The sequence below is a fragment of the Adiantum capillus-veneris genome, chromosome 4 (assembly GCF_014529385.1).
Source record: "Adiantum capillus-veneris isolate H3 chromosome 4, ASM1452938v2, whole genome shotgun sequence".
NCBI lineage: Eukaryota > Viridiplantae > Streptophyta > Polypodiopsida > Polypodiales > Pteridaceae > Adiantum > Adiantum capillus-veneris.
Genome location: NC_140934.1, coordinates 85,551,829 through 85,577,198, shown reverse-complemented (window position 1 = coordinate 85,577,198; position 25,370 = coordinate 85,551,829). Strand labels below are relative to the sequence as shown.

The following is a 25,370-nucleotide window of genomic DNA, read 5'->3' as shown; positions in this document are numbered from 1 at the left end:
AATCAATTAACCCAAGTATCCTCATCATAGAGGGCCTAGAAGCTCTCAAATGCTCAATCCAAGGCCTTTTCCTACCCCAAATTCCATTTCATTTTCTCTCTTGCCTTGTTTATTTTAAACCATCAATAATTCTCTTTTAATTGTAATTTTGTCACCAAGTAAAAGGAACTCCCATGGTTCCTACTTTATAGTTGTTTATGCATGTCTCTTTCTATGCTTCTTGGAAGATAACCTTAAGCTTCTTTCCTCTCCCTCACTCCTTTACTTCAAAATATTTGTAGATGATTCCTTTGGAATTTGGGATGGTCCTCCCTCTAGTTTAGCCGACCTTCTTGAGCATTGGGCACCCTCTTAAAGAGCACATTAGAATCTCTCATTCCGTTTATACCTTTGAAGCCTTTATTCTAGATGTGCAATTATTTAAAGGCCCCCTCTTTTGTTATGCACGGTATACTAGACATGCATTGTCATTAAAAATGTTTGAATTCTTATAACTACAGTCCATGGCAATCATGGCACCCCACACATCAAAAAATTTATTTTACCCTATCCGAGCTTAAAAGATACATCATCAGATAGGGTTCACTTTCAGGGTTCATCTCTATTTGCAACTTGTTCTTCTCTAAGCTAAGGACAAAAGGTTATCCCTCCCCTCTCTTGATGGAATGCTTTCTCTACATTCTTACAACTCTAGATCATCGCTCCTTGAAACTAAAACTACAACCCACCCTCCCCCCCAAACCACTTGTTGAAGTTCCCTTTTCCCCTCACATGTGTCAACAAAACTTAGCATGCTCCATCAATAAAACCCTCATTAACCAACAATCTTGAGCTTTCACATCTTCGCGAGCCTGTAATTCGTTGCGTAAACTCACGAAACCTCAGAAAACTCCTTTCCATGGACACGCTCCCCCCTTTCTTTTTGGAGCACCCTTTGGACCATGATAAGGCATCCTCCTTGCCTTCACTCGGATGATGTGTTGCCACACTTTCATGGGCATCCCTATTCTTATCTTTTTGTAATAAGCTCCTAAAGACTCCCTTTTGTTTTGACTAGCCCTCTCGTATCTATTTTTTATTTCCACACTTACCCTTTTTTCCCCTCTATGGAGAAGTACATCCTTGTTTGTGACAATATTTTCTCTCTTAAATAAGCCACCAAACCCCCAGGATTGTATAAAATTATCCCATTTAAATTTCCCTTAAATTTTGTACCCTTTTTGGGAAATGGAGACACATCCTCCCACTCCTACTTAAACCGTCTCCCTCTCTTTTGTATGGTTTGCACCACTGATGAGCTATTAAGAAGAATGCATTTGGTGTAAACCTTTGGCTACATATCTCCCCCCCCCCCCAAAAAAAAAGGGGGGCAAAATTTGCCTGTGTTTTTCTTACACAAAAAGAGAGGACTCTATTGTAAAGCTTCTATGCAGCAGCGAGAGTACATCAACCATGTGACCCTCTCACCTTCTTTGTATGGCTCCTCCAAAGTGGTGATCAAGGCATAGTCCTTGTCATACTCGACAACAAGCTATGAAGACTTCATATGGCATTGTTGGTTGTGTGTGAGGCTCCCTTGCTAGCTTGAAGTCAAAACTTCTCGGAAGGAAGTAGCGTTCTGGCCCAAGCATGATGAACTACAAGGGATCTAACCATTGAGCTAAAGCTCATCTTTTCTTATGCCTCTGAATAATGTATGCATAAGCCTAACTCTCTTATATACCTAAGCTTATCCAAGTGTAGAATAAGCATATGAGGTTATATAGAGCGGTAAGAGATGACTCTACAGTAAAGCTTCTATGCAGTAGCAGCGAGAGTACACCACACTGTGACCCTCTCACCTTCTCCATATGGCTCCTCCAAGATGGTGATCAAGGCATAGTCCTTAGCATACTCAACAACAAGCTACAAAGACTTCATTGGCATTGTTGGTTGTGCTTAAGGCTCACTTGAGGCTCACTTGCTAGCTTAAACTCAAAACTTCTTGAAACGCCCAAGTGCAATGAACTACAACGTATCTCACCATTGAGATAAACCTCTTTTTTGCTTATTCCTTTGAAGAATGTATGCATAAGCTTAACTCTCTTGTCTACCTGAGCTCATCCAAGTGTAGAATAAGCTATGAAGATATGTGGATAATCTACATAGAGCTAGGTAAGCACACATGTATATGGGGGGTGTATGCATGAGAAAATACGTGATCGAACTCTTCTTCTATACACACTTTCATTGCTTCCTCATGTTGTTCTCATTCCTTCCTAACCACCTTTTTTTCACCCACGCGTATAGTATGCAAAACATTGTTTCTCCACAAATGGGTTCCATGTTCATTAGAAAATGTACCTACTTAATTAGACACATTATCACATGCATAGAATATGCCCATGTCTCTTTACCTAAGTATTAGATTAGAACATCCATTTAAATTTTGGTAAACATGGAGTCATTTAGAATTGAATATAGTATTATCACTTCACTTGCCTTTTTCTCTAGAACTGTCTAAGAGATTGTCCCAAATAAAAAAACCAAAATATTCAATGTCATATGTGCTGCACCGATAAATCTCCAAACTACAATAGAATTCAAATAAAGTTGTAGCCAGCCATCTTCAAGCGTAGGCTACAAATGTACCCACAAAGAACCTAGTAAGTCCAATTTTCAATGTGGCATTGGTAATGCATGGATGGAAATTAGCATAGTTTATCTCCAATTTTCAGTTTGGCATTGGTGATGCATGGATTGACCTTAGTAAGAGAAGCTTCAGTTATCTCTAAAACAGTTGAGAACATTGTTCAAAATCTCAATAGACAAGCCTGTCTTTTCATATCATGTTGAAAGGAACTATTTGAGTAAAATACTATTTGGCTTATAGGAGGTTAATTAAAGATATTCGAACAGTATGGAAAGATTTCCTTTAGAAGCAAGTTTATTGATAGGGCATCCTCTGGCAAGATGAAACTCGAGGTTAGCGAGGGAATCTTGTGATCATTGGCAAATAAGCTCGCGGTTAGTGAGAAGCTCTTGAGGTCATAATGAATAAGCTTGCAAAGTAGAGAGAATAACAAGGTTAGCAAAGAATAATATGTGATTAGCAACTCATCTATCTCACGGTTAGCGTGTAATCTCTGGAGTAACAAAGGAGGAACATTATGCCTACTTCACGATTAATGAATTAAAGATTTTTGCAAAAACTCTATTGGTTAAACAAAGAAAGATCACACTTTATGATAAATCCTAATTGCCCTCTGGTTTTGGTGATATTAGGGCTTAGCAATTTTCTTTTCCAACAAGCAAACTAATCGCACTTATAGTTTGCAATTCGAACCATGGAGTCTAAAGAATAAACTACAATATCAACAAGTTACTAAAGTTTCTCTCCAAGCATCCACAAGGTAGTCTACCATAGCCAAAGGCTTTAAGGAGGTTGGTCTCACATTCAAGTTCTTTACTTTCTCTAGATTTCTTGTGATACAATTTGTGAGAGGAGCACTTGACAAAACTCAAGGAAAATAACTCCCCAAGGCCACTAATCTATAAGACCTTAGCCTCTTGCTTTTACAAGGACTCAAGTCTAATGCTTCTAAAAGCCAACAACTCAGTGCTTTCAATAATTGACGTTCTGAAAAGAAAATAACACAGTGCCTAGTTCTTGTGATTTGAAAAGCAGGTTGTGGTAGCTTCTCTATGCTTCTTAATAATGGCCCCAATCCAGCAATGGTAACTATATTGTTAATTGCAATTTGCAAGAGGGACAAGGACATTGAGATCTATTAAGCTTTGTAGCTCTACCCACAAAGTTCCATGTACTAAAAAGTGATATGTACATTGGTGTTGGGGTTGTGGTAGCTTCTCTATGCTTCTTAATAATTGCCCCAATCCAGCAATGGTAACTATTTTTGTTAATTGCAATTTGCAAGAGGGACAAGGACATTGAGATCTATTAAGCTTTGTAGCTCTACCCACAGAGTTCCATGTACTAAAAAGTGATATGTACATTGGTGTTGGGGGGTGCTCTGAAACAAAATCATCCACCTTCATGTTATTGGGGCCTTGGTAGAGCAAGTTCAACTTTGTACAAGAAGCATGTGGGTGCTTGTGATCACGCTACACAAATGGCCCGAGGTCCTAGCTAAAATGACAAAGAGATCAATACCGCATCTCATAATACAACAGGCACAGAATCATCCTAGAGATGATAGTCAATCTAGTAGGTCCCTCAACCACAATCACTGTAGCTCCCAATTCCACTCTAACAATCCCATGTGGCTATGCGAATCATCCCAGAGATGATAGCCACCAAAGGTCTGTCCATATGTCCCATCCACCATGCATACAACCATATTGTATCCCATACAATGATGTGATGCCACCAATATATCAAGTAATTATAGCTTAAGAGTGGTGCGCCAAAAATTGTACTAATGGGCACATTATCTCCAACCATACAAGGTGTCGCAAAGCCGTCTTCTCTTGCAAAGAATTGAGCATCACTTATACCTGACTCCAATATGTGAGACATCGAACTCCACAACTTCCCGGACATATGTTTCAATGCCTTTACCTAATGATTGAACTCCAATGTGTGACCTACCACAATGGTACAAGATTTACTATGGAGGGTAATATCCCCAACCTTCAATATCCGTGCAGTAGGAGACCAAAACGACTTGTTTTGGGTTCATTAAGTGGCATCTACGGAGATGCTTTGTTGGTTTAATATCAAAAGGGAGTGGGATGAAATATTTGGCCAAGGCTGAGGGCACATGCTGGAGAGAGATAAAGAGAGAGTCTATTAAAAAAAATTGTTCTTTTTACGCATGTGTGCGCCTCTCTCTTTCTCATTGTTGTGACGGCACAGGCCGTGTGCAGATCCTCGTCTCTATCCTCCTGTCTGTCTACACGGTAAGGCCCGTGTATGGGAGGCCAAAGGGGCAATGAGAAATAGATCTCATTGCGGCAGCGGAGGTAGGAGTGAAGGCATGGCATATGGATATGGACAGCAGGGGAATCAGAGTTTGTATGACGGCGCTGAGTCGGCACGCGAGTGAACGGAGAGGTGGGAGCCGAGTCAATGCAAGAATTCTGCAAACATTCTACTGGCACATGTGCATGGCGAGAGGAGGGGTGTAGGTTGCCGATGGGGGGCATCTGGAGCAGAGAACAGGGAGAGCAGGACGGGTGTGAGCACAAAGCCGATTTTCTCTGCAAGGCGATGCTAGCGCCGCAGTAGAACAAATCGTTCATGGGAACTAGAGCCAGTCCGCAGGCAGGAACTGGGGCGAACGTCGGGCATTTGCTTTGGGAAGATTGGGAGAAGGAATCTTGGGGCCTAATTAATTAATGAAACGGCAAATTGACCTAGTAGTATCAGCACAAGAGTGTTAGAGCTCCAACTCTTTAGAAAAGCATTGCATATGGCTCCACAAAACATGTGAATCAATAAGGGTGCCATGTGTATGTCAAATGTGACATAAATGCTCAATAACTAGACCATTGTGGTCATGTGATAAATGAGAGAGAACTCCTTATAGCACCCAAAGGCTACTTGTTGAGAAAGCTCAACCTTCAACAAAAGCCCACCAATCCAACCAGCCAACCCTCACACCCCACAAGCTTCATGTAACTCTTGCACTCTTTCTAAACTTGTAACTCCTTATTTTTTAAAAGGAAGAATTTACCAAAATGCCACTGCGATTTGTTGACACTCCCAAAGTACCCCTCCAAATATCCCTCATTTGACCAATTTTGCCTAAAATTCCAAAGATGCCCTTGAATCTTTTCCAAATTCCCAAAGCACCCCTTGGCAATCTCACAAATATCTATGAAGACATTTTGTTTTACACTCTTCAAGGAATAAAATTGAGCTAGAATTTTTTCAGATAATGTGGGCTCTCAAGATGAAACACTTCGTTATTTTGTAGAAAGGCTACTATTTATGAGCTTCTTGGTGAATTTTTTTGCATACAACACTTTGAACATATGTGTCTGTTCTCAAAATGAATGGACAACATGAAAACTGGAGCAATCTGTCAAAAATTGATAAAATGTTATTTTGGCAACATTAAGATTTCAAGGGTCGTTTGGGGAATTCCATAAAATGCAAGGGTATTTTGGTTTTCCCCTTTTCAAGACCTTGTTACTCCTTATTTTCTCAAGTCATATTTTCCTCCAGTTCCAAAGCAAAAACAACATATATTGTAGTTTTACACCACCATCCCTAGTTGCAAGGCCATTAAATGGACACATAATTGAAAGTTCCGCTTGTCACTTGATTCGTTTTGCTCTCGCCTTATGAGCCATGTTAGGTTACAGTGCCATTCCCAGAGACAATGTCAAAGCCAAATTTAAGAGGGAGAAAAATAAAAAGTACCTTAATCTTTGAAGGATATTCCGTTGACACAAGCTGAAACTCCCTCAACTCCCTCAGCATTCACCCTCCCTTTCTGCTGAAAGGCAATGCCAACAAACTTCAGATGATATTTTGTGTGGCTGCCATTTGAGCGATAAGAGTGGTCTCATGTACCATATAATTCAGAAACATCTACCGAAAAAAGAAACATTGCCGATGTAAATGGAACTGTTTTATTGCCAAATTGCTCGAGTATAAGCTTATGTGGTTTGAGTTGCATCAATCCTCTATAACAGATCTCAAACCACCTTTATGGCTTGCACTGGTACATTACCATTATTGATGTTTAAGTTTATGTATGGAAATTAATTAAAGTATATTAGCTTTTTGTGGAGAAGGGTGCAGAGGCATCTGCTGGTTTATGACAACTCTGACTAGGCAAAGACAAAAAGATGCTTGAAACTCTTCTATTATTTTTCTTTTGTTCAAATAAATTTATCTTTACAGGTGTACGCATATGGTACAGGAAGCCTATTCACTCAGCTGAATATACATTTATCCCTGACAAAAAGAATAAATTGGGTATATCTACCTAGGCTAGTGCTGGCTATGCTAAGGAGTATGAATCCCCCTTTCCTGACAAAACTAAAATGTCAGGACAGAGGAAGGAAGGGAATATGAGGACATGATCTCAAGGGCACAATACGTTACAAGTACAATGGAGAATCTTGTCCAGCATCACTGGAAAGGCGCCTCGGTCCTCTCATGCTAGCCCTTCGAGCAATGTCATAAGACCGGTGCGACATGGAAACGCCCTCCTGGGATGCAAAGAATGAGTCGAAACAAGGTGAGTCGAAAGAGTATCCAGTGTGTCTCGACATTTCACGAGGAAGCTGAGCCAGTGCAATGCTTGTCTGCTCCTCTGCTGATAGACGGGGTGATTCGACCAACAAAAATCCATCCACCGGACTGCCTTCCCTCTTCTCAACTTCTTGAATAATTTGATAGTCACATGGAGCAAACCATCTCTGCAATCTGCTCTCAACAAAAGTAACACTAAGGAGTTGATATAATGCAAAAAACAACAAGCTTTCAACACCTTGAAAAGGAAAATCTGTAGCTTGGAGAACTCCCTCCTTACCCTTCGTAGCAAAAATCCAAAGCCAGAGAACAGATGGGTACCAACACAATCAGAAGCCAAAAGTACCATGTGCCCATTATGATAAAAATAACCTTATATACATTGCCCTGCATTAACGAGCAAGATCCAGTTTAGCCATAAATCCCATAAAATCAACTCTTCAGGTGTCCATCCATATCAGAAAATGGGTTACCTGTCTATCAAGTTGATTTCTTATTCCCGAGTATAGGAACGCAAAGATGAACCAGGCAAGGATGCTGCCAAAGATACTTATTAGATGCCATTTCGTCACAAAATTGCATGCCATAAGTAGTCGCACATTGACGGTAACAACAACACACGTAAAAGCCATCGTTCCTGCATCCCACAGGCCCAGCATTCTACCAGAGCCATTCTTGCCTTCCATAATAGCTTTTGCAGGAAAGTAAAACAATATGATAGACTGATAAACAGCAGAAAGAGCCCAAACAATTAGGATCCTCCACTTGAAGAAGGCATTCTCTATTCCTGCTTTATAAAGCTGAGGATACTTTCTTGCATTTGCAATGCTTACATCCTGAAAATTCAAAGCCCAGAATGTATTTGCGTTAAAAAACAAAGAAACAGCCACTAAAATAATTTCTAGGGCAAATATCATTACCTTGTCAAAAATCCCCACTATAATCACAGGGAGAGCAGTAAAGACCACGTTATATAGTGATTGATACCAATCATCATAAAATCGTTGCCCAGAGAAACCAGTGTAGAGGTTGAACCAAAACTGAGTCAAAGTGAACATTAAATTCTTGTAGAAGAAATAGCAAACTACCTGTAAACCACATACCATGTCAAGGCAGGCAAAATATAGAATTTTTACTCGTATCTTAGTATTTAAAAACTTCACAACCTTCGAAATTCGTATGTAAGAAAGGCGGCCATGAACTAGTAGTAGCTCTGTCAAGAATCTGAACTGAGCAATGGCAAAATCGCTCGCCATGACGGCTTGCATGCCTTCCATACCACTTATTCCTACACCAATGTGAGCAGCCTGAATCATGCTCACATCATTGGCACCATCCCCTATGCTTAACGTAATCTTTTTCGCCCCATCCTTTATTAAACTAGTAACCTGTGCTTTCTGCAGTGGAGAGACACGACAGCAAACCACAGCTTTGCATAGCATAGACAATTTAAGTAATGTCCCTCGGAGTTGTGGATCAAGTGCATGCATAAGACATCTGCCATCTATTATCAAGGCCAATTCCAGTCCCATTTGTGTTCGCTCACTATCAAGGGCTTGTTGTAGAGAATCATGTAGCTTCTTTGAAACGATACGCTCAATCATCTGCGCTGTCTCTATAGGATCACCCTGACCATAGAAAACAATTCCAAAATGTCAACAGATCTCAATCCTATGGGCCAGTAAGGACAATACCACAATGCAACACTAGCTATACATACCCTGTCTTCTACTTCTCTAATTTCCTTCGTATCCGAGTTTATGATAAATTGCTTCATGCCATTATTGATAAGACTGCAAGCTGATTAACAAAAGTGATTCATTAGAATAGGACCATAACTCACTAGATATGCAACTCATGCACACTTTGTGTTGCTGCAATTCGCAGCCATTCATACAGCCTTTTATTAATACCATATGCAATATTAATGGCAGTTTCCAGCTTGTCTCCAGTGAGAACCCAAATTTTGATTCCTGCCTTTGCAAGGGTCTCTATGCATGCAGGAACACCTTCCTGCAACTTATCTTCTATGGCTGTGCATCCAAGAAGAACAAGATCCCTCTCTATCAGCTCTGCAACCTGCAGATAACAAAAGAAAAAGCACTACTCAAGGACTATCATAGCCATCTGTGCTTTCCATCACATGAACATTTCAATTCATCCCAAAAAATGAAAAAGAATGAGCTATGAATTTGGAGCAAGGTACATAGATCTTCCTGGTTCACACACTGCCCAATCATCAATGACATTCCAACCCTTTTGAAGAAAATTAAAGATTTAGACGGAGCTACAAGCTAATGAAATTCCCTGCATGAGGGTCCACATGCAGAAGTTCTTATAAGTATGGTTCAACCCAAGTTGATTGCAGGACATGGGCATCAAAGAAAACAGTAGAGGCTCGAAAAGTAGTGTGCAAACCTATAAAATGTACCATAGCTAATTGTCTGGCGATTCTGAACCTATACGAGACAGTTAGCCCCATTTCCAAAATTAAACAAAAGCCAAACTCATACCCCTTCCCAAGGCGAAAAGGGTGTTAGCTTGAATGACTGCCAGCAGAATCTACAAAGCATCCACATCTAAGAAACCCTCATCAAAAGAAAATCCAACCTCATCCAGCTTCTTCTCCCGATCACGTAAAGCTGACTTTGCTTGCACAAACTTCTCATTCCAACTCTCGTATAAGTTGATGTCCAAGTCTCGGTATGCTAAGCAGAGTGTCCGAAGCCCAGCAGATCCAAAATACTCCAGATGATCTCGATTAACATCTTTAAACGTGTTCCCACGATCATTCAAGCGCTCATAAATAACAGAATCAGCACCCTAGAACACCAAAAAAAATCAGTAAAAAAGCTTCAACCTGTACAACCAAATAAATCTTCTGAAATCAAATAAACAAGTACAGCAACAGCTTGTCTGACCTTGCAATATAATACTAGACGGCCATTTGGATAGCGACAGATGACAGACTGACGTTTCCTAGTGCTGCACATTGCAAATTTTTCAGCCCCTGACTAAATCGGTTACTTGCAAGCTTATTATATATGAAAGCAGAAAACTGTGTAAGTTTGTCATGGACTAAGAATTGACAATTTCTGTACGGAGAATCTACCTGTTAAATTCAAGCACATTCAAAATTTCATACTCCACATCCTGAATTCGCCCAATCTTCTCAATATGAGACTCGCGAACCTTAATAGTTGTGGGACTGCGTCTGCCACACACAGAACCCTCTCAAGTTGAATTGCAACATTAGAGGTGTGTAATGAAAAGTTCACTTCGCTCCAAACAGAACTGCTTTGTAATACCTGAAGAAGAAAAAGCCAAACATTTTTGCCGCTGTTACTAAAGCAGCTTCATCAGGCGAAGCAGCCTGATAAGTAATCTTGTCCGGCAACTCATCCCCTTCTGGTAGTACAGTATGACAGATAGCAAGGCATCTAAAGAACTCCTGCATGTATATTGCATTCCAAGAACACTTAGCAAATCGTTTATTGGATTTTCTCCCAAAGTATGCAAAAAGTGGTTACAAGTGCTTTTGCGTTGATATCTGTCTTGGTGTATGCACATGTACATGTGCTAGTGTATACATAGAATTGATGGTCATTCTTATAAGGGTCGAAGAAATGCCTATTTGAAATATTTAATTTACAAAGTTACGCTCTTTGCTCTTCCTGCTGTAAATCAGCATCAGACAGAGAAGTTGACAGCAATATATGAAACCATCAAAACACGAACTTATCGTATCTGACTTCTATTCTTGTGAATAGTTGCAACAAGAAAATTTGTTGGCAAGATTTGAACGTTCCATAAGCCAATCCCTTTTCAATGATTAAAGTACAAGAGTTGGGCACAGTATAATATGATATTAGTTTTGAGAACTACATATTGACTCCTGAGCTTGGTGACAAGACTTTCAACTTTTTTCTGTGGAAGCACATAACACTGCCCAACTACCCGCTGCCAACATGCTCACCACCTGCCCTCCAAAATGCGGACTCAAAGCTTAGTCAAGCTCTGCCACCGGCACAGAAAGCGTTACATCCATGATCCCCACCCCCCCACCCCCGCCCCCCCCGGGCAATCCTCCCTAGCAAGAGGTTTCATCCTGGAAAGCAACCTAGGGAAATCTATTGGCAACAGTACAACAGTGTTTCCAACCAGACGCATCCTCATCTCTGATTTCTATTTAACTAGAACCACCCAATGTACCTAATGTGTAACTATCAGCATCTGCAAGACATGAATCAACTTTAGCACTTCAGAATAACAGAACAGAGTAAAGTGAACAAGAGAGTGAAGGGGGAGAGAAGAGATAGTGGAGCAGGATGCTCTTGCACGAGAGAATCAGTGCCCTAAACTGCCATTATCAACACCTCCGGTTGCATATTTGATTATTGACAAGGTTTGAGTTGCTTGGAATGCCTAGAACTGGTTAAGCTAATAAGTTTGCATGTGTAAGAGTGAGCCACAGTACCCATCTCTATCCCCATGACAAAAAAAAAAGAGGAATAAGAAATGTAAAATCCGGAAACTCCTTTACAAATACACCAGACCAAATTTTTTCAACATTGCTGTAAGGCACCAATCAAGCAGAAACGATCTTTGAAAGGACTCAAAACCAGGGTACAAATTTTGAGTTCTTCCGTGTAACACCTTACACAATTCTGGGCTCCCTTCCTGTCTCCATGCCCCTTTCATGAGTTTATCATCTTCAAAGTTGAAGTACTTCTCATGAAAATCTTTAGAGCTCTCCACCTGAAAGAGTACACTGGGCCTATCTTAGCCTTGACAGAGAATTATGGATTCTAAAATGAAAACTTTCAAACAAATTACCTCTTCCATGCTGGTTCCATTCCGACGAGCAGCACCCTTCTCAATTTCAGTGACTCCCGTACCATACATGACCCCACCAATTGAGCACTTGAAAAACTCCATTAAATTTCGTGTAAGAGTCCCAGTCTTATCTGAAAATATATACTCCACCTGACACATGTAACATAGAATCAAAGAAACCTCAAAATGACTCTGCAAACTAACAATTCAACAGCACAAACCTGTCCAAGCTCTTCATTCAGGTTTGATGTTCGAGCAAGCGCCGGAGTCTTTGTGTCTTTATGATACATTCTCAGATCCTTGTTGATAAATTGAGTGACTTGAATAAACTTTATCATCTGACGTCAACTCCACATACAAAGTGTCAATTTTCAGAGACAAAGAATACTTTCTGCCTTTCAACCAGAGATTTACATGGCAAATTTTACCTCTATGGATACATATAGGGAGATTGGAATAATGGGAGAGAAGAGTGTCACAAACGTGAGAAATGCAAGAGATGCCACCTGTCCAGATGTAAAGAAAGCTAACAGTTGAAAACTCTAAACTCCCTCCTTCAAGACAAATGGTATGAAAATTCCTCTGTCAAAGTGGAAAAAAGGTACCAAGAATCGGTTTCCTGGGTTGAATTGGTCCTCGACATCAGAAGTAAGGCCCAAATACCAGTACTTGCGATTGATAAAGATTCCACTGTTCATACAGAAATCTTAATGTCTGGTTGCAAACATCAATAAAGTTGAAACAGAAGAATAACTAGATGACTTGGAGACAAAAAGCTAAAAGAAACTCTGAGATACATCTAGCTTCTCCAACCAAATGTAGTTGCAGGTTGAACCACAAGCCACTGAGCTGGAGACACCCAAATGGGCTGACCATTCCTTATCTCAATTGAACGTCTTGCACCCGTGTAGACAATAATCCATGCTAATCGACATGCGAGCTGCTAAACTCCAATTTAAATACTAGTGCCATCTGGCACGATGTAATAACAACGACACTGAAACTGAAGGAACACAGTAAACTCAATGCTCAGCTGAACTTCTGTACTAACAACGTACCATCTACACTGACTGGCAGGCAGCCCACTCAGCTCCAGACCAAGGACTATTAGGATACAATGCACACGTAGAGGCTCAATTGTGGAATGGAGACTGTGCTAGTGGTAGCGACTCTCGGTTCAAAAACACAAGACTCAATGATAGACCAGAAACAGCCAGTCCCAACTGATATCTCTGAAGTAATATATACAATGATTTAACATATTTTCCACAGCTATTGAGTAGATGAGGTAGACGCTGTAGGTTGTGGCCGATGATAGACCCCGTAGGTGCTAAGCCACCAAGCCAATCACTCGTCCACTTCTTGCCAAATTGCACGTCCAAAAGTCATCACGTCAATGATCAGCATCACAAATAGGTTCACCCAGTCAAACAGTCTAGACTAGGGTGTAGTGTAATCACTTCCAGCAAGGGATCGAACAAAAACACAGAGATAACTGCAATCTAAACAATTCGAGTATTTGCTTCGTGTCTTAAAGTTAAAAATACGGTGAAAGCTAAAGTTTACCTCCCTCTAGCCAGTCTACGGGCCGGTTTCATGGTTCTGTCATTGGGACAGAATCACTTTTTCCTTGAGAAGTGAGCCTTGGTTGGTTTTAAGTGAAGACAACAAGAAAGAACTTGGAATTACACTATGGCTGACAAAGCGAATGACACCAGAGAAGAGGGCTCCTCTTCATAGGACATACAGGCTATTCCTCTAGTGTTGAGGTTGGCGAGAGTTCACGGCCACCACTGTCTATACCGTTTGTCGATGTGAATGCTCCACAAACAAATTCAAGGGTTTATGACTAAACAAGGATGCGTTCCGGACACAATCGGTTGCTGCTGTGAATGTGTTTTCTCAATTGGTGCAAAACCCCAGGTTTATGGAATTTCTACAAGCTCCACCAACGTCACAGCAGACAAAGCAACTTTCTCTTGCAGTAGAGCCCGTCGAGGCTCAAGCCCAAGTTCCTTACGCGTCTCAGCATGGCACGAAGCACTCGCATGTTGCAAAGTCAATCGGGGTTCCAAGACAAATTCCTTCTGTCCACAAATAGGTGGTTGGACGCCTATTCCACAGGCTTTACCAATTCAGCCAGCCACCTTTCAAAGCCCAACTGTTGGATTAAATGGACAAGGAGTTAATTTCCAAGCTATGCATTAGGTTTTTTCACCACTCAAACGAACACAGGGAGTGGATCTCCTAGCTACACGGACCGCCTACAGACACGCATCGGACGAACCACCCGACCATAGCCACCATCCGGAGGCTCCCCCGTGCTAGGGCCAACGTCCGAGGACGTAGGCATGCACCTGTAAGACTGGGCGTCCCATACCACCCAGCCTCACCTCCTCGAGGTGACCTCGCGCACTCCTAGCCTCGCGGGCTAACCACTGGCACTCTGCCAGTGGGGGTCGATAACTGCAAATGAGGCCTTGGCCTCCCTTTTATAATAACGGCCGGCCACACTGGCCGGGTTTACACTACGTCCGTCCGGACACTGGTGCCCATCTCGACGGCGTCTAGGCTAGATCCCCTCTCCTACGAGCGGGACATAACATACTTTCCCCCTTAAGAACCATTGATGTTCTCATCAATGAAGTGGGGATATTGAGCTTTCAAAGCTCTAACTGGTTCCCAAGTAGCAAACCTTTCAGATTGACCCTTCCATTTGATTAAGTACTCGTGATAAGCCCTTTGGCGCGATTGACGGATACAATGATCTAAAACTACCTCTGGTTCTCGTGGAATATACTCAGTTTGCATATCTTGTCATACATTTTCCTCGATAGGCACAACAACGTCGGCTTCGCCCAATTTTACTTTAAGGCGGCTGACACGAAACACTGGATGTACACTGACATCCGAAGGAAGAGCCAATTTATAGGCAACTTGGCCAATTTTCTGTGACCAAGAATGGACCACAATATCTAGTTGAAAGCTTATAATGCTTTCCCTTTCACATAGTCTTGGAATCCTTGGGTATCTTCAGATAGACCCATTGTCCCACATCTAGAGTCCTTGGAGATCTCTTTTGATTAGCATAAGTAATGACTCGATCACGAGCCGTTCTTATACTATCCTTAGCCAATTCAAGCATTTCTTGCATGTCATATAGGAAATCACGAGCTTGGTGTTCCTTGACTTTCTCTAAGCCAATAGCAATCGGGGATTTAGGCTCAAATCCATACATCAACATGAATGGGCTAAATCCAGTAGCAGAATGCTTGCTACTATTGTAGGCAAACTCTAATTGTGGAAGATACCTTTCTCAATCAGACCGCCGGTGAGAGACATAGGCCCTCAACATGTCCTCTAACGTCTGATTCATCCTCTCAGTCTGGCAGACCATACAACTTGTAAAGTAGACTTCATTGGTATAAATTTTGCCATTTTTGTAAGTCTATCGACAACAACCCAAATGGCACCATTGCCCTGACTAGTATCTGGCAATCCAACGATGAAGTCCATGGAAATACTTTGCCACTTGGCATCTCGGATTTCCAATGGATGTAGCAAGCCAGCTTTCTTAAGACGCTCTGCCTTATGGACCTGACATTGAGCGCATCTCTTCACATAGCTCTTTATGTAAGAGCGCATCCTTGGCCAATAGAAATATCACTTGACCAAAGCCAAAGTTCTTTGGATGCCTAGGTGCCGAGTGCTAGGAACATCGTGGCATTCACACAAAATCCTTTCTCGAACCTCGTCGATTTCCGGGATGCAAACTTTTCCATTTCTGAACAATAGTCTACCTCTAATGGAATATTGTCGCTGTCTCATCTCTCCAGCACGACTCACTTGGGTCTCCGAACCACCCAAGCCTGTACACGAGTCATGCCCCGCTTCGACCTTATTCCATATCTTGCCAAAATGGCTATCAAAACGACATAGCCCTCGGAGAGAGAGAGATTTCAGCCATAGACAAGGCATTAACCTCAGGGATCTTCCTGAGTGCATAGGCAACTCGATTACTGGATCCTTTTCTATGACGGATCTCAAAGTCAAACTCTTGCATAAGCTCAACCCATCTAGCCTTCCGGCCTCTGAGATCACCCTGATCACGGACATGGCGCAAAGAGTGATGATCTGTCCATGCAACAAATGTAGAGCCATACAAGTAGTGTCGCTATTTCCTCAAGGCGTGGACTACGGCATAAAGCTCCTTCTCATACATTGGATAACGCATCTCAGCGTCAAAAAGTTTCTTACTTTCAAACGCAACAAGACGTCTATCCCGGTATAACGCCGCACCAATGGCATAATCACTAGCATCCGTTTCAACCACAAACGGTTTGCTAGGATCCACAATGTGCAATATTGTCGCAGTAGCCACCAAGTGCTGTAGTGTCCGAAAGCTCTCATCGAGACGCTCATTCCAAACAACAGGGGGATTATCTTTACGGTGAGGACCCGAAGTCTTCGGCCCTTTCACCCCTCCTCTTAAAAGTTGCATAAGCGGAGCAGCAACTTCAAAGTAATCCTTGATAAATTTGCGAAAGAGTCTTGTAAAGCCTAAAAAGGACTTTACTTGGCGCACATTCTTCAGAATGGGCCAATTTCGCACTTTATCCAACTTTTCGAGGTCAACGCGAATACCATCACGGGTAATGATGTGACCCAAGTACAGAAGCTCTTTCTTGAAGAATTTACACTTTGAGGCCTTAGCATAAAGCTTCTCAGTTCTCAGTACGTCGAGAACAACGCGTATATGCACTAAGTGCTTAGACAAACTTTGGCTGTAGATCAAAATGTCATCGAGAAATACAACAACGAAGTTCTCTAGAAACGGTCTCAGCAGATCATTCATCATCTGCTAAAACGTAGCTGGAGCATTGGTCAAACCAAAAGGCAAGACCAAAAACTCATAGTGACCATCACGCGTATGGAAACCGGTCTTAGGAATATCTTCCAATTTGATCCGTATCTAATGATAGCCTGATCGCAGGTCTATCTTTAAATACAACGCTCCATGGAACCAATCTATTAGATCGTCCATATGTGGGAGCAGATACTTATTCTTGAGAGTGAGCTTATTGAACCCCTTGTAATCCACGCGAAAGCGCATAGTGTTATCCTTCTTTCGAGAAAGTAACACTGGCGCTCCCCACGGGGATCTACATGGCCGAACAAAACCCCTATCGAGATAATCTTTCAACTGCCGCTGAATCTCATCCTCCTCAGTTTTACTAAACCGATAGGGTTGCCTTGAGAAGGGCTGACTACCAGCCACCAACTCGATGCCATGATGTACTCCCCTCGAAGGCGGCAAGCCAAGAGGTAGATCATCAAGAAAGACATCCTTAAAATCATTCATGATTTCTCGGATAAGGTTGGATTCGTCGGAATCCCCAAATTCAAAGAAAGAACACGAAACTTTTTTACGAGATTCAATGACAGAAGTACCAAGCACTAATGAATCAAACTAAGCAGATGGTACCCATTGATAAAAGTCAACATCAGAAGACTTTGTATCTTTTCAGTCTCCTTGTTGCGCTTCTTCAATTCCTTTCGATGCTTCTTCGTGTCTAGAAGATGATTGATTCAGGTCTCGACAATAACATTGAGTTCTTCTTCAGTGAACATCCTCGGAATAGGATTGGTTTCTTGATTGCCGGTTTGATTGTGTAACAGACTTGGACACTCCAAGTCAAGAATCAATCACGACAGCACCAAATAACCACTTCAAAACAATTCACAGATCACAATACATTTGCACTGGCCCGGCGGAGTTCCGTGCCTAGAGATATTGGCCCCAAAGACTGGCACCCCTTTCGGTATTTCTTTATGTATTAATCAATGTTCAAAGTACAAGAGAGCGGTTAGGGTTTCACTCTCAGACTCTACGTCCAGATGCTCTGTAGAGTCTAAGAGTTAGGGTTTCCAGAATTAGGGTTTTTGCATATTAGGGTTTTTGGCAAAAATTAGGGTTTGCGGGTTTTAGGGTTTCTGCAAACAAGTAACCACGTCATCACTTTGTGACATACCCCCCTCTTGAAAGCATTGTTATCGCCCTCGATTACCCCTGCAAAATAGACAGAGGCCATAAACCGTCTTAGCAGACACTAACTATTAGTACCTACGTACTAGGAACACACATCTAGCACATGTACCAATCGACAGTCACATCACAGGACATTCAACATTCATTTGGATCTTAGACCATGATTTATCGACAATGTAGCTAGCAATCGCATCTAGATCCAATCGGGACCTCATCGATTAACCCCTATTGCCACCATGTCTATTCGAGATCAATCAGACCAAAATGCTGCAGTCATTACGTCTATCAGTTCCTGCAGTTAAAAGAAGTCAAGAACAAATCAGTATCATAATCAAGAATTCCATTTCATAAAGTCATCCAGCAAAATACTGTCAGCTTTCAGTATCCCTGAAGCTCAAAGAGACATCAATGACTCTAGTATCTAAATCAAGGCATCTGTTGACAAAGGAGCAGAGTGACTCCCCTCTTGTGCATCCCACTGCACCAAATCTCCAGCCAAGCTGAATTATGGGTTCCATTTGGAGTAGACTATGCTAAACCAAAAGCATCGAGGTAAAGTTTCACAATCTGAGGAGTATCTGCTAGGTCCTCCTCCTCCATCCACTTCGCATCCAATGCAGGATAGTTCTTGAACTTAACCAAGAACCGCCTTCGGACTTTACCTTTATTCTTCGTATTCTTATGTGCCAAAATCTGTTCAGGAACAAGGATCTCCTCGTTTTCTTCCACTTCGGGTTGCTCATCAGGCTCCTTATCATCAGGCACATCACCTTTAAAAGGTTTCAAGAGACTCACATGAAATGCATTGTGAATCCTCCAAGTATTTAGCAGTTTCAGTCGGAAGGAGACATCATTTATCTTTTCAGTGATCTGGAAAGGTCCGTAGTATCGCATACTAAGCTTTGGAAAAAGCCTCTCCTTTCCCATTTTCTTTCTCAAGCGTGCCTTCTCAAAACGTAAGAGCACCCAATCATCCTCCTTCAATTTCAAGTCGCAACGATGGCGATCCGCTGCCTTTTTCTGTCGTTCTTGAGATTTCTGCAAAGTCTCGCGAACCTTGGCAAAAGCCGTATCTAAGTCTCGCATATATTCATCCGCTTCAAAGATCTTATCTCTCTTGCTTAGGAAGGGTGGAACCTTCGCAGCACCTTCAACAATCTCAAATGGCGCCTTCCCCGTCGAAGAGTGTATCGTGTTATTGTAGGCAAATTCCACCAAACATAGGTACTTTTCCCATTGAGTCTTCTGATCTAAGATATAAGACTTCAATAAATCTAGAACCACTGAATTTGGAATCTCATATTGCCCATCAATCTGCGGGTGGAACGATGACGAGAACTACAACCGCGTGCCAATGTTCTCCCAAATTGCCTTCCAAAACAAACTCGTAAAATCTGGGGTCTCTGTCGGAGACAATCGTCTCAGCATGCCATGTAATCTAAAGATATGGGCCACAAACAATCTCGCTAAGTGATCCAGCTTGACTGTTTTCTTCACTCAAATGAAACCAGCCTGCTTGCTAAATCTGTCAATAACAATCCAGATACCATCGTGACCACTCTGTGTTCTCGCGAGATCAAAAATGAAATCCATTGCAATACTTTCCCAGGGACGGGTGGGTATGGGTAAAGGCTGCAACAATCCCTGTGCTTTATGCCCGTCAAACTTGACTTTCTGGCATACTAAGCAACTACGCACAAACTCTTCCACATCCTTTTTGAGTCTCGGCCAAAAGAAGTATCTCTCTACCCCTTTCATGGTGGTAGCAATGCCGCGGTGACCCGTAAAAGGTGGACAATGGCATTCAATCATAACCTTTTCCCTCAACGGCTGTGTAACACACAACATGGTTTTTCTCATGAAGTAGCCTTCCCGAAGGGAGTATCCCGCTACTGTCTTCCCATCCCATATCCGTGTGAAAACATCTCCAAAATCTGTATCTGTGGCATACTGGTCGACCATACCCTCGAAGCTCCTATGATGTATCGCGGAAATAGCCAGAACCAACAGCTTCCGAGACAAAGCATTTGCCACCACATTCTTCTGTCCCTACACATAGACAATCTGGAAGTGAAACTGTGACAAGATGTTCGCCCACCCCATCTGCTTTTCCGAAAGCTACTTCTGCGACAAGACGTAGCGCAAACTCTGATGGTCTGTAAAGACAGTAAACTCCGCTCCGAGTAGGTAATGTCGCCACTGAGTAAGAGCATGGATAACCGCCAAAAGCTCTTTCTCATAAATCTGTCCTGTCATCTCCGGCCTTGAGAACAATCGGCTCTCGTAAGCAATGACATGGCCTTCTTGCATTAAGACCGCACCCAAACTAGGACCACAAGCATCACAATATACTTCAAATGACTTCTGCAAGTCAGGCAAAGTCAAAACTGGTCCCATAGTCAATTTCTCTTTCAATGTCTGAAAGGCAGTCACCTCTGTGGATCCCCACGAGAAAGGGACTCCTTTCTATGTCAAGATATGCTAAGGAGAAGCAACCTCTGCAAACTTTCGAATGAACCACCTGTAGTACGAACACAGTCCCAATAAGCTTCTAACTTCATGGACATTCTTCAAATCGGTCCAATCACGTATAGTCTCTATCTTGGCCGGATCCATTTGCACTCCTGCTGTTGAGACAATGTGTCCCAAAAAGTGTATCTTTGGTAGGAAAAATTCACTTTTCTTTGCATTAATCACTAACTTGTGATCTCGTAATGCATGAAAGACCTGAAGCAGATGATCTCTGTGTTCTGCCTCATTCTTGGAGAAAACAATGATGTCATCAAAGAAAGTGCCAACAAATAGCCTGTACTCTCGAAAAATCCAGTCCATCATCCGGTTAAATGTCGCAGGAGCATTGGTTAAGCCAAAAGGCATCACCAAAAACTCAAATAACACAAAAGTCGTCCGAAAAGTTGTCTTGTAGACGTCTCCCGGCGCGATTCTGATCTGATGATATCCACTCTTCATATCAATCCTGCTAAAGCACGAGGATCCCTATAAACTGTCGAGTATATCATCGATCCTAAGAATCGAAAATCTGTTCTTGATGGTTTTGTTGAGAGCTCTATAATCGATGCACATTCTCCACGATCCGTCTTTCTTCAAAACCAACAACACTGGAGAGCAATACGGTGAAGTACTAGGCTGGACAAGACCCTTTTCCAAGAGATCTTTCACTTGGTTCATAATCTCTTCATTCTGTGCTCAGCTCACACGGTAAGGTGGCCGGTTCGGTGGTGTGCTTCCAGGTATCATATCAATGGTATGATCTTCAGGACGAGCAAGTGGTAACTCGCCTGGTAGGCCCTCTGAGAAGCAATCGGCATGAGAGTGGAGAAAATCTCGGCGTTCTTTATCAAGTTTAGACTTATTTGTCCTATCATTATCGCTCAATTCTTTCATAAAGATCGAGTAAACAAACAAACTGGATTTCATTAATTTAGAAATGGCCGAAGCCGATACAATAGGAACAGACTCGCCCTTCAATTTAATATCAAGTACAATGGTTCTGCCCTTCTCTGTAGTCAATGTCGCTTTCCTCGCCCGATAATCGACCACAGCGTTGTTCTTGTGGTACCAGGGAATCCCTAAGAGAACATCACAACCCTCCAAAGGCATTATGAAAAAGTCCTCATGCCCCAAATACCCCTAACAATGCAACCGAAGTTTGCCAATGATACGTGTAATGGCTACGCCCCTGCCGGGTGCCGCTAAAACTGCCTCCGCAAGCGGTCCCATCCGACCGGGAGTGATCTCGAGCAGCGCCGCCAATTCCGGTGAAATGAAGTTGGCCTTGGCTCCTCTATCAAAGAAGATCAGGGCCTCTTGATCTTTCACTTTTCCCCAAGCTCAACAAAGTTCTGTACTCTCATCCATGGTGTTGGGATCTGTACCCACACAATCTGGAACCAGTCCTGTTTTCATCTTGCCTTTTCTTCCACGTTCCTTAGCTGCTCTGGGACTCTCAGGCCTGTCGTCGTCCTTGTCATTCTGTTCTTTCGATGCCTTTTTAGGAAACTTCGCGAAGATATGTCCATGTTCCCCGCATCCAAAGCACTTCCCCTCCCTAATGAAACGAGCTCGCTCCTGAGGAGTAAGCTTGGGTCGTGCATCCTTCTTCTCTGGATTGCTCTATCTCTTTCTACTTTCATTCCCAGAAGTCTGTTCGGCTCGTTGTGTCATGGCCTCATCGGTGGGGTAGGTCAGACTGCCAGAGTGAATAGCAAAGCCCGGTGCGTTCATACTCTTGCGTCAACCAAGAAGAAATAAGAAGCTTCTTAAATTTCAGCCATTTAACTGGCGCAATCTTGTTTAAAAGAAGCGTGGACCACCAAGTTCGAGCATTCCCCTTAAATTAAGAGGCAGCTCTCCAAATCTTGGAGTGCTCTGAGTAGCGTCCTCCCATGAAAGCGATGTCAAACTGCTGTATAAAAGACAAAGCCTTCGAAGCATCTTTATATCCTGAGAAAGTGTCAAATTTGATCAACTGTCCACCTTCCTTAAACTCTCGGACTATCTTTCAGAAAGTCATACTGATTGGCTTTATAAAAATTCTTCTTGTTCGCATAAAATTTTCCGTCATCGGAGTCTGAGCTATTCGTAGACGAGTCCTCTGTAAAACAGTCAATCATTGGGTGAGATTTAGACTTTTTTGCCTTTTTCTTGCCCTTTTCGAAGCGTTGTTTCTTGCTTCGCTTTTTACCTTTTCTGTCTTCTTCGCTCGAATCTGAAGAGCTAGAAGAACTGTCAGAAGAAGAAGAAGAAGAAGAAGAAGAACTGGGTACTCCTTCAAAGCGAACACGCTTCTTCTGTTTCTTTCCTTTGTCAAATGTCGATTGACGACCCAAATAACCTGGGACGTAAGTTCCTTTCTTCTGCTTTTTGCCGTGCTTTTTAGCTTTCTTCTGCGCGTCAAAAAGTTGAGCAATCCGTGCATCAACCACGTCATCTAATTCCGTCTCTAAATATTGCTTGTGATCAGAAGGTTTCTTGAGAACGGGTTTTGGGGGTGGTGTTGTGGTTTTCTGCCACTGCGCATGCACTTCCTGAAAAGAAGTCTCCCTCATATATTTTGCCAATTTCGGGTCCTTCGCAAAACTGAGCATCATCTTTGTTGCATCGCCGATCAATTGACGATGCTTCATCTCTCGTTGCTCCGCCTGAGTAGGCAGAGGCAGGCCATACTCTCTACCGGAATCTTCGTTGTGATCCCTGCTCGCATCTCCGGATGCAGAGGGAGTCGATTGATCCTTGTGTGAAGCCCTAGGTGCTACGGAAAAACAATTGGGGATCGGATTTCCCGTAGAAGAGAAATCGGTCGTGCTCTGATACCACTGTAACAGACTTGGACACTCCAAGTCGAGAATCAATCACGACAGCACCAAATAACCACTTCAAAACAATTCACAGATCACAATAGATTTGCACTGGCCCGGGGGAGTTCCGTGCCTAGAGATATTGGCCCCAAAGACTGGCGCCCCTTTCGGTATTTCTTTATGTATTAATCAATGTTCAAAGTACAAGAGAGCGGTTAGGGTTTCACTCTCAGACTGTGCGTCCAGATGCTCTGCAGAGTGTGCCCAAAACCGCTTATTTAAAGTTTTACAAGGGTTGCCAAAAAGCAGAGCCCCAAAAGCTTCCAAATCAAAAGCAAAGTGTTCTCTCTCTATCTCACACAAGCTCTCTTGAGTCTTGTGAAATAAAAAGCAATGTAATTCTCTCTCTCTCTCTCTCTCTCTCTCTCTCTCTCTCTCTCTCTCTCTCTCTCTCTCTCTCTCTCTCTCTCTCTCTCTCTCTCTCTCTCTCTCTCTCTAGGGCGAGCAGGTTCTTGGTTCTTGGCGAGGGCGTGCTGGCTGAGACGAGGGCGAGCAGGTTCTTGGCGAGCAGGAATCTGAGGCGGGGACGAGCAGGTTCTTTGCAAGGGTACACTGGCTGAGGCGAGGGCGAGCTGTCGCGCTGCCAACCCGCTGGACGAGGGACGAGAGGCGAGCTCTCTCTCTGCTAGACGAGAGTCTTGGGCGAGGGCGAACTGCTAGTCTTGGACGAGAGACGAGCTCGACTGGGTGGGCGAGGGGCGAGCTGCTGGTTGAAAGACGAGGGGCGAGCTGCTTGACCTGGTCAAGGGCGAGCTGCTAAGCCTGGGCAAGCTGCTGGTCCTGTGTCAAGAGGTCGAGCTCCTGGGTCGACGAGGAGCCTACCAAGGGCGAGGACGAGTTGCCGGCCAAGGGTGAAGGCGAGGGTCTTGACCTTTGAAGGACGAGGGCGAGCTGCCTACCAAAGGCGAGGGCGAGAAGAGCCAAGGGCGACGAGACGAGACCAGCCTGCCAGGGCTAGGGCGAGGACTTTGGTGACAAAGGCGAGGCCAACCAAGGAGGAGGCGAGACCTCTACTGGTGAGTCTTTGTTCTTCTCTCTCAGATGGACCAACCAGCCGAGGATGGTGATGCAAGTGGCTTCACCACCCCACAAAAAATGAAAGCGACTTTCAAGCGGAGGAGCAGAGATAGCATACTCTCGCCAAGCTCACTGAGGGCAGGGAAAACCGTCAGAGTCCAAGATGATTTAATGATAGAGAGGGTTCAAGTAATGATTAAATCTGAGCTCAGCTTTATGAGAGATGACATCAGGAAAGAGATGTACGCAAATGCAGATAGTTATAAGAATTCTATGTATGCAGATATGAGGAAAGAATTAGATAAAGCGATGCTTGATAGGCATGATGAGATGTATCTATCTGTGAAAGGGGAGATGCAGGCTCTAATGCGGGCAGAAGTGAATGTAATGGAATGTATTATGCAGAAAAAGTTGGATGAGGCAATTGCAAGCTTTCAATCTTGGAAAACCAATGTGGAAAAGTGCATGAAGGAAAAAGATGCAATGATTGAAGAGCTTAAAGGGGAACTTGCAGCTTCCAAAATTATGCCCAAAACGGAAGGGGGAAATCAGCCCTCGATGTTAAAGGAGCTCGAAGATATTAAGGAGCAGGTGAAAACTTTGCGCGAAGGGGAAGAACAAAACTCGAAAGAGGCTTCCTCATGGGCGGAGCGCCTTTTTAAAACACTAGAGAAAGTTGACGAAGCAGAAAAATGGATTGAAGGTGCAAAGAAAGGGGAGGCCCGGATGCCAGAAGCCGCACACACTTCTACCATCATCAATATGACCATTGACGAAGAACAGAAGAGGAGGACTTGAGCCCTCCATGTGCGTATTACTGGTATCAAAGACACCGAAAATGTAGAAGACGAAGTGAAGGAACTTTTGCAGCGCATGGGCA

The 25,370-nt window shown here is 43.0% G+C and overlaps 1 protein-coding gene across 1 annotated transcript in view; it reads right to left on the bottom strand.

The window, feature by feature from the left end:
- Positions 1 to 6,802: 6,802 nt before the first annotated feature.
- The window catches only part of ALA3 (aminophospholipid ATPase 3), a 64,084-nt gene continuing 45,516 nt past the window's right edge, over positions 6,803 to 25,370 (bottom strand). The window contains exons 11-26 of the mRNA XM_086510784.1: positions 12,652 to 12,736; positions 12,475 to 12,552; positions 12,268 to 12,384; positions 12,047 to 12,196; positions 11,867 to 11,968; positions 10,519 to 10,661; positions 10,323 to 10,424; positions 10,132 to 10,195; positions 9,821 to 10,033; positions 9,124 to 9,289; positions 8,931 to 9,010; positions 8,377 to 8,838; positions 8,131 to 8,298; positions 7,684 to 8,046; positions 7,491 to 7,597; positions 6,803 to 7,384 (exon numbers count right to left, since the gene is read on the bottom strand). Coding sequence (XP_086366910.1) covers positions 7,057 to 7,384; positions 7,491 to 7,597; positions 7,684 to 8,046; positions 8,131 to 8,298; positions 8,377 to 8,838; positions 8,931 to 9,010; positions 9,124 to 9,289; positions 9,821 to 10,033; positions 10,132 to 10,195; positions 10,323 to 10,424; positions 10,519 to 10,661; positions 11,867 to 11,968; positions 12,047 to 12,196; positions 12,268 to 12,384; positions 12,475 to 12,552; positions 12,652 to 12,736 — 2,728 coding nt within the window. The 3' untranslated portion in view covers positions 6,803 to 7,056. The remainder of the gene's footprint in view (positions 7,385 to 7,490; positions 7,598 to 7,683; positions 8,047 to 8,130; positions 8,299 to 8,376; positions 8,839 to 8,930; positions 9,011 to 9,123; positions 9,290 to 9,820; positions 10,034 to 10,131; positions 10,196 to 10,322; positions 10,425 to 10,518; positions 10,662 to 11,866; positions 11,969 to 12,046; positions 12,197 to 12,267; positions 12,385 to 12,474; positions 12,553 to 12,651; positions 12,737 to 25,370) is intronic.